Source organism: Anomaloglossus baeobatrachus, chromosome 3 (genome assembly GCF_048569485.1).
Source record: "Anomaloglossus baeobatrachus isolate aAnoBae1 chromosome 3, aAnoBae1.hap1, whole genome shotgun sequence".
Classification (NCBI taxonomy): Eukaryota; Metazoa; Chordata; class Amphibia; order Anura; family Aromobatidae; genus Anomaloglossus; species Anomaloglossus baeobatrachus.
This window is the reverse complement of record NC_134355.1, coordinates 109,947,665-109,963,862: the sequence shown is the minus strand read 5'-3', so window position 1 is coordinate 109,963,862 and position 16,198 is coordinate 109,947,665. Positions and strand designations below refer to the sequence as shown.

The window sequence follows — 16,198 nt, the reverse complement described above, 5'->3', positions numbered from 1 at the left end:
AAGCGGTTCCTCCATTTGCTTTCCTGGGGCGTGAGTGAGCCCGCCAGGAATCAGAGCTCCCTTGTTCTTTCTGAGTCCTTTTGGACGAGGAGAATTGGGCCTTGCCCGAGCCTCGAAAGGACCGAAACCTCGACTGCCACCTTTTCTGTTGAGGTTTACTTGCTCTGGGCTGTGGTAAGGAAGAGTCCTTACCCTTGGACTGTTTTATGATTTCAGCCAATGGCTCACCAAACAGTCTGTCTCTAGATAATGGCAAGCTGGTTAAGCATTTTTTGGAACCAGCATCTGCTTTCCAGTCCTTTAACCACAAGGCTCTGCGCAAAACCACCGAATTGGCAGACGCCATAGCGGTACGGCTCGTAGATTCTAGGACAGCATTGATAGCATAGGTCGCAAACGCAGACATTTGCGAAGTTAGGGACGCCACCTGCGGTACTGCTGGATGTATGATAGCATCCACCTGTGCTAAACCAGCTGAAATAGCTTGGAGTGCCCACACGGCCGCGAATGCTGGAGCAAACGACGCGCCGATAGCTTCATAGACAGATTTCAACCAAAGGTCCATCTGTCTGTCGTTGGCATCTTTAAGTGAAGCGCCATCCTCTACTGCGACTATGGATCTAGCCGCAAGCTTGGAAATTGGGGGATCCACCTTTGGACACTGGGTCCAGCGTTTGGCCACCTCAGAGGGAAAAGGATAACGGGTATCCTTAGAACGTTTAGAGAAACGCTTGTCTGGATGAGCGTCGTGTTTCTGGATCGATTCTCTGAAGTCAGAGTGGTCCAAAAAAGCACTTAATTTACGCTTGGGATACAGGAAATGGAACTTCTCCTGCTGTGCAGCTGCCTCCTCTGCTGAAGGAGCTGGGGGAGAAATATCCAACAGTCTATTAATTGCCGATATAAGGTCATTAACCATGGCGTCACCATCAGGGGCATCCAGATTGAGAGGGGCCTCAGGATTAGAATCCTGATCACCGTCCTCAGTCTCATCACAGAGAGACTCTTCTCGCTGAGACCCTGAGCAGTGTGATGACGTCGAGGGTCTTTCCCAGCGAGCTCGCTTAGGCTGCCTGGGACTGTCATCTGAGTCAGAGACTTCAGCCTGTGATGCTTGAGACCCCCTTGAAGTACGGATTAGTTCCAACTGAGGGGGACTGGAGAGCATAGACACAGCAGTGTCCATGGTCTGAGCAACTTGCCTGGACTGCAAGGTCTCCAGGATTTTTGTCATAGTCACAGACATTTTATCAGCAAAAACTGCAAAGTCTGTCCCCGTCACCGGGGCAGGGTTCACAGGCGTCTCTGCCTGGGCCACTGCCACCATAGGCTCTGGCTGACGAAGTGCCACTGGGACTGAACATTGCACACAATGTGAGTCATTGGAGCCTGCCGGTAGATCAGCCCCACATGCAGTACAAACAGTGTACACAGCCTTTGTCTTGGCACCCTTGCGTTTTGCGGATGACATGTTGCTGCCTCCTCAGAGCAGTACAAGGTGTCCAGCCAAGAAGCGACCTTACAGTGCAACTATATATATATATGGTACCACGAAAAAAGTACACTAATATAACACTGAGGCACTAGTGGGGCCAGCACTAAAGTGCTGCTTACCGCCCGCTTAGGAGCGGGTGTGTGGTCGCCGAAATCCCTTTAGTCTGGGTCTCCCAGAGCCTGCTGCCTTTCCCCAGCCAGACCGCATGTGTAATGGCTGCCGGCGTCCTTGTGGAGAGGGGGGGCGGGCCCTGGGCGTATACAGACGAAGAGCGGGAAGCCTGCTTCCCACTGTGCCTAGTGAGAGGGCTGGAGCATGTAAATAAAGCTCCAGCCCTCGGCGCTGCCAATTGAGCAGCGTCTCTCCCCTACCCTGATTGACAGGGTGGGGGCGGGAACGAAGCGGCGCTAGGCCGCAGAAGCCGGGGGCTAAAGTTAGAAGCGCCGCCGCCGTAAAAGCGCGGTCGGCGCAAAGTCCCCGGCGCACCACAAGTCGCAGCTGCGCCGCCGCTCCAGGAGCGGTCGGCGCAGTAGTTCCCAACATGTAACGTCACTCAGCAAAGCTGCAGTGACCTAACCCCAGCGCACAGCGCTACTGTCCCCGGCGCACTATAACGCTCAGCAAGCCTTGAGAGTGTCCGTGCCTGCCGGGGACACCGAGTACCTGAATGATGCAGGGCCTTGTCCCTGACTGTACTCATGCTCCAAATCCAGCAGGTTCTCTGGGTCTGTGGATGGAGCCCGGCCTCAGGGCTTGGGGGCCGGCAAGATCCCACTTCCACAGAGCCCTCCAGGGGATGTGGAAGGAAAACAGCATGTGGGCTCCAGCCTCTGTACCAGCAATAGGTACCTCAACCTTACAAGCACCACCGCGGGTGAGCAGGGAGCATGCTGGGGGCCCTATATGGGCCCTCTTTTCTTCCATCCGATATAGCCAGCAGCTACTGCTGACTACAAACAGTGGAGCTATGCGTGGATGTCTGACCTCCTTCGCACAAAGCAGAAAACTGGTGAGCCAGTGATCCCACTGGGGGTGTATAGCCAGAAGGGGAGGGGCCTTACACTTTTTAGTGTAATTGCTTTGTGTGGCCTCCGGAGGCAGTGCTATACACCCAATCGTCTGGGTCTCCCAATGGAGCGCCGAAGAAATACATAAGGCAGCCGAAACTGCGACCAATCCTGAACTAATGCGTCTGCCGCCAGAGCTCTGTGATCTTGAGACCGTGCCATGAATGCCGGGACCTTGTTGTTGTGCCGGGACGCCATTAGGTTGACGTCCGGCTTCCCCCAGCGGCAACAGATCTCTTGAAACACGTCCGGGTGAAGAGACCATTCCCCTGCGTCCATGCCCTGGCGACTGAGAAAGTCTGCTTCCCAGTTTTCTACGCCCGGGATGTGAACTGCGGAGATGGTGGAGGCTGTGGCTTCCACCCACAGCAGAATCCGCCGAACTTCCTGGAAGGCTTGCCGACTGCGTGTGCCGCCTTGGTGGTTGATGTATGCCACCGCCGTGGCGTTGTCCGACTGAATTCGGATCTGCCTGCCTTCCAGCCACGGCTGGAACGCCTTTAGGGCTAGATACACTGCCCTTATCTCCAGAACATTGATCTGAAGGGAGGACTCTGGCTGAGTCCAGGTACCCTGAGCCCTGTGGTGGAGGAAGACCGCTCCCCACCCTGACAGACTCGCGTCCGTCGTGGCCACAGCCCAGGATGGGGGCAGGAATGATTTCCCCTGCGACAAAGAAGTGGGAAGAAGCCACCACTGAAGGGAGGCCTTGGCTGCCCGAGAAAGGGAGACGTTCCTGTCGAGGGACGTCGACTTCCTGTCCCAAATTACAGAGAATGTCCCATTGAAGTGGACGCAGATGAAATTGCGCAAATGGAACTGCCTCCATTGCTGCCACCATCTTCCCTAGGAAGTGCATGAGGCGCCTCAAGGGGTGCGACTGGGCTCGAAGGAGAGATTGCACCCCTGTCCGTAGTGAAAGCTGTTTGTCCAGCGGAAGTTTCACTATCGCTGAGAGAGTATGAAACTCCATCCCAAGATATGTCAGCGATTGGGTCGGTGTCAATTTTGACTTTGGGGAATTGATGATCCACCCGAATCTCTGGAGAGTCTCCAGAGCAATGTTCAGGCTGTGTTGGCATGCCACCCGAGAGGGGGCCTTGACAAGGAGATCGTCTAAGTAAGGGATCACCGAGTGTCCCTGAGAGTGTAGGACTGCTACCACTGTTGCCATGACCTTGGTGAAGACCCGTGGGGCTGTCGCCAGGCCGAAAGGCAGTGCCACGAACTGAAGGTGTTCGTCCCCGATGGCGAAACGCAGGAAGCGCTGATGCTCTGGTGCAATCGGCACGTGGAGATAAGCATCCCTGATGTCGATTGATGCTAGGAAGTCTCCTTGGGACATCGAGGCGATGACGGAGCGGAGAGATTCCATCCGGAACCGCCTGGTGTTCACGTGTCTGTTGAGCAGTTTGAGGTCCAGAACGGGACGGAAAGATCCGTCCTTTTTTGGCACCACAAACAAGTTGGAGTAAAAACCGTGAAGGGGAACAGGGATCACCACTCCTTCTGCCTTCAGAGTGCTCACCGCCTGAAGAAGAGCATCGGCTCGCTCGGGGGGCGGAGATGTTCTGAAGAAACGAGTCGGAGGACGAGAGCGGAACTCTATCCTGTAACCGTGAGACAGAATGTCTCTCACCCATCGGTCTTGGACATGTGGCAACCAGGCATCGCAAAAGCGTGAGAGCCTGCCACCGACCGAGGATGCGGTTTCGGGAGGCCGAAAGTCATGAGGAGGCCGCTTTGGGAGCGGTTCCTCCGGCGGTCTTTTTAGGACGTGACTTAGACCGCCATGAATCAGAGTTCCTCTGACCCTTCTGTGGCCTGTTTGACGAGGAGAATTGAGACCTGGCTGAGGGCCGAAAGGACCGAAACCTCGATTGTACCTTCCGTTGTTGAGGTCTGTTTGGTTTGGACTGGGGTAAGGACGAGTCCTTTCCCTTGGATTGTTTAATGATTTCATCCAATTGCTCGCCAAACAGGCGGTCGCCAGAAAATGGCAAACCGGTTAAGAACTTTTTGGAAGCAGAGTCTGCCTTCCATTCACGTAGCCACATGGCCCTGCGGACTGCCACCGAATTGGCGGATGCTACCGCCGTACGGCTCGCAGAGTCCAGGACAGCATTCATGGCGTAGGACGCAAACGCCGACGCCTGAGAGGTTAAGGACACAACCTGCGGAGTAGAGGCACGTGTGACTGCATTAATCTCAGACTGACAAGCTGAGATAGCTTGGAGTGCCCATACGGCTGCGAATGCCGGAGCAAAGGACGCGCCGATAGAGCTCCTGATGAAATCCATCTATGAAGCTATCTGCCTGTCAGTGGCATCCTTGAGTGATGCACCGTCTGCCACTGCAACTATGGATCTAGCCGCCAGTCTAGAGATTGGAGGATCCACCTTGGGACACTGAGCCCAACCCTTGACTACGTCAGTGGGGAAGGGATAACGTGTGTCATTAAGGCGCTTAGAAAAGCGCTTATCTGGAAAAGCTCGGTGTTTCTGGACTGTATCTCTGAAGTCAGAGTGATCAAGAAACGCACTCCGTGTACGTTTGGGAAACCTAAAATGGAATTTCTCCTGCTGAGAAGCTGACTCCTCAATCTGAGGAGTTGGAGGAGAAAAATCCAACACCTGATTGATGGACGCTATAAGGTCGTTTACTATGGCGTCCCCTTCAGGTGTATCAAGGTTGAAAGCGGCGTCAGAATCAGAGCCCTGATCTGCCACCTCCGCTTCATCCTCCAGAGAGTCCTCATGCTGAGACCCTGAACAGTGTGATGAAGTCGAGGGAAGCTCCCAGCGAGCCCGCTTAGCCGGTCTGGGACTGCGGTCCGTGTCGGAGTCCTCACCGTGGGACCTATGAGTCGCCCCAGGAGCACTTTGCTGCGCCGACCGAGGGGGGTCTGAGGGAAATGATTCAACAGTGCCCGGGGCTTGTGTTACAGGTCTGGACTGCAAAGCTTCTAGTATCTTAGCAGACCATTTATCCATAGACTCAAAGTTTGTCAGCGAATACTGCAAACTCTGTCCCTGTCACCTGGACAGTGGCAGCAGGTGGTTCCACCTGGGCCGAGGGTCCCACCAGTGGCAGAGGCTCCGGCTGAGTGAGTGTTACAGGGGCCGAGCATTGCACACAATGAGGGTAGGTGGAACCTGCAGGTAGCATAGCCGCACATGAGGTACAGGTTGCAAAGTAAGCCTGTGCCTTGGCACCCTTGCTTTTTGCGGACGACATACTGTTATCTCCTCTTAGAGCAATCAGAGAGGGTATATAGCCAAAGCAATAGTGCGGCCGTACAGAGTAAATGTATACAATATAAGCATATAAATATACACTTCGGCACCCAGGGGGGCCAGCACCTAGTAACAGGTGCGGCTTACCGACCGCCCTCAGCGGTTGTGTGACCACCAGATTCCCTGCCTGGGCCTCCCAGAGCTGTGGAGCTCGTCTCTGAAGTTCTCCAGCGTCAGAAGTGCTGATAGGAATGGCTGCCAGCGTTCTGAGAGGAGGAGGGAGCCGTGGGCGTGCCTTAGAAAGTGCGGGAATCTGGTGCCCCACGGTGCTCAGTGAGGGGGGAGGAGGATACTAAGTATGCTCCAGCCCTCAGCGCTGACGTCCAGTGCAGCGTCCCGCCCTTACCCCTGACTGGCAGGCCCGGGGGCGGGAATATGCGGTACTAGGCCGCAAAAGCCGGGGACTAAAGTTATAAGCGCGGTCAGCGCGGTAGTCCCGGCGCACAAACACACCCAGCAGCTGCTGCAGCGTCCATTAGACAGGCGCTCTATGCGCCGTCCCCAAGGGGACACAGAGTACCTCAGAGGAGCAGGGCCTGTCCCTGACGATACCCGGTCTACTGTCCAGCAGATTCACCCAGGGGCTGCGGAGGGAGCACGGTCCCAGTGTCTGGTGACCTGTTAGGATCCCACTTCACCCAGAGCCCCTAAGGGATGGGGAAGGAAAACAGCATGTGGCTCCAGCCTTTGTACCCGCAATGGGTACCTCAACCTTAACAGCACCGCCGACCAGAGTGGGGTGAGAAGGGAGCATGCCGGGGGCCCTGTTATGGGCCCTCTTTTCTTCCATCCGATATAGTCAGCAGCTGCTGCTGACTAAATTGTGGAGCTTGCGTGCATGTGTGCCTCCTTCAACACAAAGCATAAAAACTGAGGAGCCCGTGATGCACGGGGGGGTGTATAGGCAGAGGGGAGGGGTTTACACTTTTAAGTGTAATACTTTGTGTGGCCTCCGGAGGCAGAAGCTATACACCCAATTGTCTGGGTCTCCCAATGGAGCGACAAAGAAATCTTTTTATTAAAAAGACCCGTATTTTCTCTGGTACTTGTCATAATGATGTCACTCAGATCACATCTGTGTGCGGTCCGTGTGACACCCGTGATGCCGGAGAAAAAACGGACATGTGTGCGTGCAGGGCCACGAGGGGTCACACAGTCCGTAACTTACTGTTTATATATGAAGGGATAGTATATATGCTATATACAGTATTGGGTAAAACTGAGTTAATTATATTAGTCCGGCCCTCTAAAACCATCCCAATTTCTCATGCGGCCCCATGGGAAAATTAATTGCCCACCACTGGCCTGGAGTGATCATTTGTGGCTATATTCACTGCCCCCCGCACATCATCATGAGTGCGGGGGGCAGTGAATAAGTACGATATACTCACCAGCCACTGATCCATACAGCATCGCGATGTCCTCCTGTCTGCCTGTCCTCTAATGTGTGTGGGGAGCGATGCGCACAAGGATGACGTCAGGAAAACGAGCGATGCTGCGTGGAGCAAGGAAAGGTGAGTATAAACGTTAATTTTTTTTGTGTACCACAGGATGTAGGCCAAATTCCAGGATGGGGGTATATAGCAGGATGAGGGACATATATACAAGGATGGGGATCATATACAAGGCAGGAGGATCATTACCAGGATGGGGTACCTTAGTAGAAAATTTGGGGACATTACGCCCATAATAGTGTCAGCAACAGATCCTCGCCCCATAATAGTGTGTCATCACCACATTTTTTGCTTAAAATGTTATTTTCCTCCTCTAAAACCAAGGTGTGTCTTATGGTCCGGTGCATCTTATAGTCCGGAAAATACGGTGTGTATGTTTGTGTAATAATAAATAAAAACACACACACACCTTTATATTAATTAGCTCATCTATTGTGGACAGTTTTATTACATCTGCCTGAAGATTTTCACGATTTACTCACCTACTTGGCTCTGGGTGGACCCAGTGACTATTAAATTCAATAAGCTCGTTGACATTTCTTTTCTGCTAGGGTTAACAATAAACTCGCCATTGATTAAACCAATTCTAACAGCTCCTAAAAAGGACAAAAATAATGATAATTTGCCATGTATTAATATCATGTATCACAACTTATCCACACATTACAATATTACAATATATAGCGTGCCTTGAAAAAGTTTTAACACCCTCATGAACTTTTCCACATAGTTTCACACTATACCCACAAATTTATATGTATTTTATGTTATATGCCAACTTTTAGTAGCAATTATTTGTGAACTATAAAGGAAATGATACATGGTTTTCTAAATATTGTAAGCGTGTGAGAAGGACCCTCACTCCTCTCGGTTTCTACTGAACTGTGTTACTCTGTAATGTCTGATACTGTCTGTATATCTCCCCTTTGAATTGTAAAATGCTGCAGATTATGTTATCGCTATATAAATACTAGCAATTATTATGTTTTAAAAATATATATCTGATAATTGTGACATGCATTTTTGTTCATCAGCCCCCTTAAGTCACTACTTTGTAGGACGCACCTTTCCCTGCAATTACTGCAGCAAGCCTTTGGAGTAGGTCTCTACCAGCGTTGCACATCTAGAGACTGACAATTTTGCCCAAGTTTACAGAGTATGAATGTTTTTTCAAGAATTTTCAAGGCAAAGAAATCAAACCATAGATTTCCATAAATTAAAGGAGTTGTCCGACATAAACTCAAAAATTTTTGTTAAGCTAATCTGTGCTGTATTGTCATATAAAACACCCCTACATTGTTATTTTTTGTTTTCTAACTTTTGTTCCTCTTGATTTATCCCTTTATTCTCTGCAGCTCTTTGTTTACATTCAGCTCTAGCAAACATGACCACTTCCTGTGTTAAACCTCCCAGTCAGAGCTGGCACTGCCCGGCCTCAGTGTCCAGCCCCACCCCAGTGTCCAGCCCCGCCCCTGCCAGCCCCACCCTCTGCCCGCCCCCTGCACACACATTCCCTGTCAGTATTCTGCCCCAGCACTGACCTGTTATTTGCAATCCTGTAGTAATAACAGCCCCACATAGCGCTCTGCACCGCGCACACACATATGGCTCTGCACCGCGCACACACATATGGCTCTGCACCGCGCACACACATATGGCTCTGCACCGCGCACACACATACGGCTCTGCACCGCGCACACACATACGGCTCTGCACCGCGCACACACACATGGCTCTGCACCGCGCGCACACACATATGGCTCTGTACCGCGCACACACATCGGACTCTGCGCAACACACACACACACACACACACACACACACAGCTCTGTACCGACCCCACCTACCCACATAGGGAACACATGTAGGGACATACTCACCCGTCCTCGGTCCCCGCCGCTCCTGCACGTTCGCACGCTGTCTGTGCTCTGGCCATATCAGCACAGTAGTGACGTCACCGCTGCACTGAACTGTCAGACACAGACTGCATGGGCAGTGATAAGAAGCAGCGCTCCCTCTCATCAGTGCTTTCAAATGTATCAGCATCTGTGATGCCGGTACATTTGAATGTGCGATCCTGAGCAGGGGGCTCGGTGCTGGCGGTGACACCGTGGGCAGCCGCCGCCAGGCCCCTCTCCCCCTGGTCACGGACCCCACAGCAGTGCAGGGGGAGGTTGTGGGCAGAGTATGGGGTGCGGGGGAATGTGTGGGAGGGTGCAGGGAAGGGGGGCGGTGACTCCACGCACTGTAGCCGCCCAGCAGGGCGGCAACATGCCGTTTCCAGATTTGCATGTCAACATGGTCCTGCCCATGTTGACATGAAATGACCGGAAGCAGCAAAATCGCGGCAGGAGCGGTCACATGACCACTCTGTGCCGGGGGAGAGGGGTTGACACCAGGGCAGGTAAGTGCTCACTATCTACCGTATTTTTCGCTTTATAAGACGCACTTTTCTTCCCAAAAATTTGGGAGGAAAATGGGGGGTGCGTCTTATAATCCGAATATAGCGGTACCTGGGGGTCCTGTCTGTGCGGCGATCGGGCGGCCGGTGGCTGCGTGCAAGCGGCCGGGTACCTGTGCTTGCGTGCGGTGGCAGCCGGGTTCCCGTGGCTGTGTGCCGGCGGCAGCCGGGTTCCCGTGCGGGCGGCAGCCGGGTGCCCTCACAGAGACACCCGGCTGATGCCCGCACGCAAGCATAGGTACCCTGCCACTTGCACTCAGGGTGGGCGGGCAGCCTGCTGGCTGCCACTCTGTGCGTGCAGGGCGGGCAGCTGTGCAGCAAGTTACCCAGTTTGTCCGCGGTCCCACTTTCAAATGATGGCGCCGGGAGCGGGCGCGTGCGCAAATGGAGCTCTTGGATGAGAGCTCCATCTGCGCACGCACTGCTCCGGGAGTCAGCGAGTGCGCAGATGGAGCCATTGGATGAGAGCTCCATCTGCGCATGCGCCGCTCCGGCCGCCATCACTTGAATCGGGACCGCGGACACACTGGGAAAACACCGAATCGGTTTCCTGCACCACTGAGCTACCGCTGCCACCACTGAGCCATCATTTGAACCGGGACCGCGGACACTCACTGCACCGGCCTGCTGCACGACTCGCCCGCCGCCGCTGCTGCCACCACCACGGACCCCGCAGCTCTTGCCACCACGGACGCCACCGCGCCTGCCACCACGGCACCTGCCGCGCCTGCCAGCACAACCTGTGCCTCCTGTGACCCGCTTCCCCACCACTGCTGCCCCCCTCCGGTAAGAGAACACCGGAGTATAAGACGGACCCCATTTTTCTTTTTTTTTAACCTTTTTTTATGTCTAAATTTGGGGTGCGTCTTATAAAGCGAAAAAAACGGATTTTTGTGTACTCACCGTAAAATCGCTTTTTCTTAGCCATCATTGGGGGACACAGGACCATGGTGTTATGCTGCCTATCCATAGGAGGACACTAAGTAGATGCAAAAGCATAGCTCCTTCTCTGCAGTATACACCCCCTGGCCGGGCCAGGCCACCTCAGTTTTAGTACACAAGCAGTAGGAGAAAAAAAAAAAAACAGTAAAAACTACTCAACAGAGGAACATGAGAAAAGAAAAGTCATAACCAAATAAGGTACTGAGAGAACCAAGGCCCAACAGGGCAACAGGGTGGATGCTGTGTCCCCCAATGATGGCTAAGGGCTAAGAGAAAACGATTTTACGGTGAGTACACAAAAATCCGTTTTTCTCTGACGCCTCATTGGGGGACACAGGACCATGGGACATCCTAAAGCAGTCCATGGGTGGGAAACATAAAAGAAGACAACACAACCCAAGGACTAGGAACCAGTCCCAGACAGAATTTTCCTACCCAGATTTGCCTCAGCTGAAACCTGGGTATGGACTCTGTAATGCTTTGAAAACGTATGTAGCCTACACCAGGTCGCAGCCTTACACACCTGTTCCACTGAAGCCTGATGCCGAATGGCCCACGAAGCACCAACTGCTCGCGAGGAATGAGCCCGCAGCCCACTAGGAATGGGCTTGAGTTGCAAGCGGTAGACTTCCTGGATCGCAGAGCGAATCCAGCGAGCCAGAGTCGGCTTTGAAGCTGCCTGTCCCTTCTTAGGCCCCTCAGGAATGACGAACAAAGAGTCAGTTTTCCTAAAGGGGGCTGTCCTGGATATGTAATATCTGAGAGCTCTGACGAGGTCTAACGAATGCAGAGACCTTTCCACCCTATGAACCGGGTGTGGACAAAAGGAAGGCAGAACAATGTCCTCGTTCAAATGAAACGGGGTAAGAACTTTTGGAAGGAAATCCGGAAGGGGGCGCAGAACCATCTTGTCCTGGTGAAAGATCAGAAAAGGCTCGCGGCAAGAGAGTGCTGCTAGCTCCGAAACCCGTCTGATGGACGTAATTGCCACCAGGATTGTTACCTTCCAGAACAGAAGAGCAAGGGAGGATTCCTTGAGGGGTTCAAAGGGAGACCTCTGGAGACTGTCCAGAACGAGGTTGAGGTCCCATGGGTCCAGCGGCCGTTTGTACGGGGGAACTAGATGGGAAACGCCCTGGAGGAAGGTCTTGACTTGCGGTATTTTGAGCCAGGCGGCATTGGTAGAAGATTGAGAGCGCTGAGCTTTGCCCTTTAAGGGAACTGAGAGCCAACCCCGCTTGCAAGCCAGACTGTAGAAAGTCGAGAATTCTGGGGATGGCCAGAAGCATAGGCTGCACGTTAGTTTCCCTGCACCATGAAAGGAAGATTTTCCACGTACGGTGGTAAATGCGGGATGAAGCAGGCTTTCGGGCGCTGATCATGGTGGAAATAACCGCGGGGGTGAATCCCGCTCTTGTAAAATACCCAGGTCTCAATGGCCATGCCGTCAGCTTCAGGGCTCTGGAGTTCTGATGGGAAATGGGCCCTTGGGTCAGCAAGTCTGGGATGTCTGGAAGGCGCCACGGAGCGTCTGTGAGCATTTGTACTATTCGGCGTACCAGGCGCGCCTGGGCCAGTCCGGTGCTATCAGTATCACCAGGACTCCCTCTGCCTTGATCTTCCGGATCACCCGCGGCAGCAGGGGTAGAAATGGAAATATGTAAAGCAGGCGGAATTGGTGCCAGGAGCAGACTAGAGCATCCGCGCCGATGGACTGCGGGTCACGTGACCTGGCTATGAACGCGGGTACCTTTGCATTCAACCTTGAGGCCATTAGGTCCACGTCTGGTGTGCCCCAGCAAGTGCAGATGTGTAGAAACACATCTGGGTGGAGAGACCATTCTTTGGCGGCCAGACCTTGGCGATTTAGAAAGTCTGCTGCCCAGTTCTCTACCCCCGGTATGTGTACCGCTGATATCACTGATCCCGACGATTTGGCCCAGCTGAGGATCTTGTGGGCCTCGAGATAAGCCGCTTTGCTGCGGGTGCCCCCCTGCCGATTGATATAGGCTACAGCTGTCGCATTGTCCGATTGGACTCGAATCTGACAACCCTCTAGCAGAGGGCAGAACGCTCTGATCGCGCGGAGTTCCAGGATGTTTATGGGTAGGAAAGACTCCTGGGGTGTCCAACGTCCTTGAGCAGTGTGGTGCCGGTACACTGCTCACCAGCCTAGGAGGCTGGCGTCCGTGGTCAGGACCAGCCAGTTCACTGGGAGAAAAGATCTCCCCTTCGATAGGGATGAGGACCGAAGCCACCAGCGGAGTGCGTACCTGACTGAAGGCGTCAGGTGAAGATGTCTGTCCAGGGAGAAGGGGCTCTTGTCCCAGGCCGCTAGAAGGGCTATCTGCAGTGGGCAGAGGTGCAGTTAAGCAAAGGATACTGCTTCCATAGCTGCCACCATCCTGCCGAGTACTTTCATGCTGAATCGAATGTAGCGAGACGGGAGGACATAGAAGGCAGCGTACCGCTCGTTGAAGAGCGATCACCTTGTCCTGAGGGAGAAGGATCAAGCCCCGACGGGTGTCCAGGGACATGCCCAGGAAGGTGATGGATCGTGATGGGATCGGGGATGATTTGTCCAGATTCACTAGCCACCCTAAGCGGGATAGGGTGTCCACAGTGATCTGTACGCTGGTTGAGCAGTCGCGGAAGGAGGGGGCCTTGATGAGGAGGTCGTCCAAGTAAGAGAGAATGACTACTCCCCTGGTGTGAAGGACGCTCATGGCGGCCGCCATGACTTTGGTGAAGACCCTTGGTGCGGTGGCAAGGCCGAAGGGTAGAGCTACGAATTGAAAGTGGGAGTCCTGAATTGCGAAGCGGAGGAACTTTTGGTCATCTGGGGCAATGGGTATGTGCAGGTACGCGTCCTTTATGTCTATGGAGGCGAGGAATTCCCCTTCAACCATGGATGCAATAATGGACCTGCTTGAGGTCCAGGATGGGTCGAACTGACCCATCCTTTTTGGGGACCACAAAGAGATTGGAATAAAACCCCCCGAATTTCTCGTCGTCTGGGGCAGGTATCATCACTCCTGCTGTTTGGAGCGAGTGGATTGCTTAGAATAAAGCTTCGCATCGTTTTCGAGTCTTTGGGGGGGTTTGAGAGAAAGAATTTCGGACCCGACCCACGAGTCGGTTCTATGTGGTAACCGGAAGACACAAAGTCTTGCACCCATTTGTCGTCTGAGGCGGCAGCCCAGATGTGTTGAAAGAGCCGCAGTCGACCTCCTACAATGAGTGTGTCTTCCGGGGTGCCGAAGGAGTCATGAGGGGGGAAAACGTCGTGGCCGAGTCTCCCTAGTCCTGGACTGTTTCGGTCTAGGCTGCCATGACGAAGTGGGTTTTGGGGAGAGCGGAGGTGGTCGGTCCCTGCGTAGTCCGCGGCTGGTGGCGGGGACAGCACGGGATGTCGACCAACCAAAGGAGTTCCGAAAGGAGCGGAACGAGGACTGTGGACGTCTGGTGAAGGACGTCCTGGACTTCAGCTGGGGGAGGGAGGTACTCTTTCCTCCCGTGGCGTCAGAAATGAGCTTGTCCAGACGTTTGCCAAACAAATCGGTCTGGAAAATAGGGAAGGCCCGTGAGAGACTTCTTGGAGGCAGAGTCCGCTCGCCATTGTCGGAGCCAGAGAGCTCTACGGATGGCTATGGTATTTGAGGCGGCAAACGCTGCGCAGGTAGCAGCGTCCATGGAGGCCTGCGTGAGGTACTCCGCCGCAGCGGCAATTTGAGCTGTTACCTCTGTGAAGGTATGAGTGAACTGGGATTCCTCAAGCGAAGTGTTAAGGGATTCTGCCCAGACCGAGATCGCCTTTGCGACCCACACAGGGGCAAAGGAGGGCGAGAGGGAGGAATCCGCAGCCTCAAAAGCAGAGCGGGCGAGGTGCTCCGTCTGTCTGTCGGGTCCTTGATGGAGGAACCATCGGGTAAAGACAGGAGCGTCTTTGTGGTAAGGCGGGAGACCGGGGGGTCGACCGAGGGCGGATCAGCCCAGCCCTTAGGGGCAGGTGAGGCAAAAGGGTACCAGGACTCCATGAGTTTTCGGTTACCGAAGCGCCCGTCAGGCTTCTCCCTTTGCTTTATGAGGATATCCTGAAACTCTGGGTGATCAGCGAAAACCTTTTGGGGTTTCCTTGCCCTCTTATAGGAGACCGCATGGTCAGTGGTAGTGGATGGGGGATCCTCCACATGCAAAGTTTGGTTGATTGCTGCTATAAGGGAGTCTATTGCAGTTTGATCATCTGGGGAAGCTGAAACCAAGGAATCCTCATGGTATTCTCCCTCCTCCAGCTCTTCAGAAGCCGTGGAGCGTGTGGGAGAGCCTGCCCTGTGTGTTCCCGAGGGAGAGCCCGCTGGAGACACCCGGCCGTGTGCTCTTTTCCTGATCCCTGCAACCGGTGAAGCATGTGCCCGGATTACCTCAGAAGGATCCTCCATAAGGGTATCCTCAGGCTGCGTTCCGTCCAGGGACCCAGAAGGGTGTGGAGGACGACATTACATAGCCAGCACCAGGTTCTGTGACAGTTTTTCCATGGATTGGGACAGAAACTGTGCCCATTCCGGTGGGCTGGGAGCCCTAGGCTCTGGGCTGACTGTTGCGGTGGTGGCAGGGGGGTCTTGGGGGGCTATAGGGGCACAGGACTCACAGAGAGAAGAGGTGTGTTTACGTGGTAGCTCAGCATGGCAGGCAGTGCAGGCTGAATAAGAGACTATGTGGGCCTTAGCACTCTAAGTGCCCTCAGAATTCAGCATGTTCCTAATAGGAGTATGCCAGGAGGGGGAGCAATGCTCAGCAGAACTACAAGTGAAGCAAGCACCTCACCAGAATCAGCCGATGGCCCTGTCCTCAGGAAGGATTAAGCTCTATGGAGATCTCCGCACGCTTTCCTGGGGGGCGGGGCTTATCGCGCCCGCGGCGGGGAGGGCTTAGCGCTAAAAGAGCGCGAAGATGAAGTCAGTGTCCCCCCCCCCCTGCTGTGGGTAATAAAAACCAGCGGGAAGGGAGCTTCTGATAGTTTTCCTCCCTGTCCCTCCAGTCAGCACACAGCTTTTCTGCTAGAGCAAATAAACAGAGCAAATAAACAGCGTAAGTCCCTGAGTCCTCGGCCCTCCCCCTGCCACCGGGAAATTATCTGCAGGACTTTCTGCAAACAGGAGTGACTCCCCCCCCCCCTCCTCCAGCCAGCAAGCTAGAGAAAAGTTAACACTGTGTGTGCAGGATCCTTGAGGGTCTCCTCCTTGCACTTAGCAAGGGACTGTCTCATAATAAATACTGTAAATGTCCTGGGAGCCTTCCCTGCAGCGTTTTTTTCTCCCTTTGTCTGGGAAACCAGTCAGGGGGGATCTCACCTTAAAACACTGCTTCAGTCCAGCCAGTGAAAATAGCAGAGTCAGCTTGCTGTGTCAGGTCACACAGGTGCCATATTCAACTCAGAGCCTGCAAAGAGGGGCTGAGGAATTGGGCTATAGGGGCACAGGCCT

General features: G+C 53.9%; 1 protein-coding gene across 1 annotated transcript in view; it reads right to left on the bottom strand.

Moving 5' to 3' along the window:
• PNPT1 (polyribonucleotide nucleotidyltransferase 1) overlaps positions 1-16,198 on the bottom strand; it is a 233,576-nt gene that overhangs the window by 164,193 nt on the left and 53,185 nt on the right. The window contains exon 8 of the mRNA XM_075338095.1: positions 7,795-7,908. Within this exon, the coding sequence (XP_075194210.1) occupies positions 7,795-7,908 (114 nt within the window). The remainder of the gene's footprint in view (positions 1-7,794; positions 7,909-16,198) is intronic.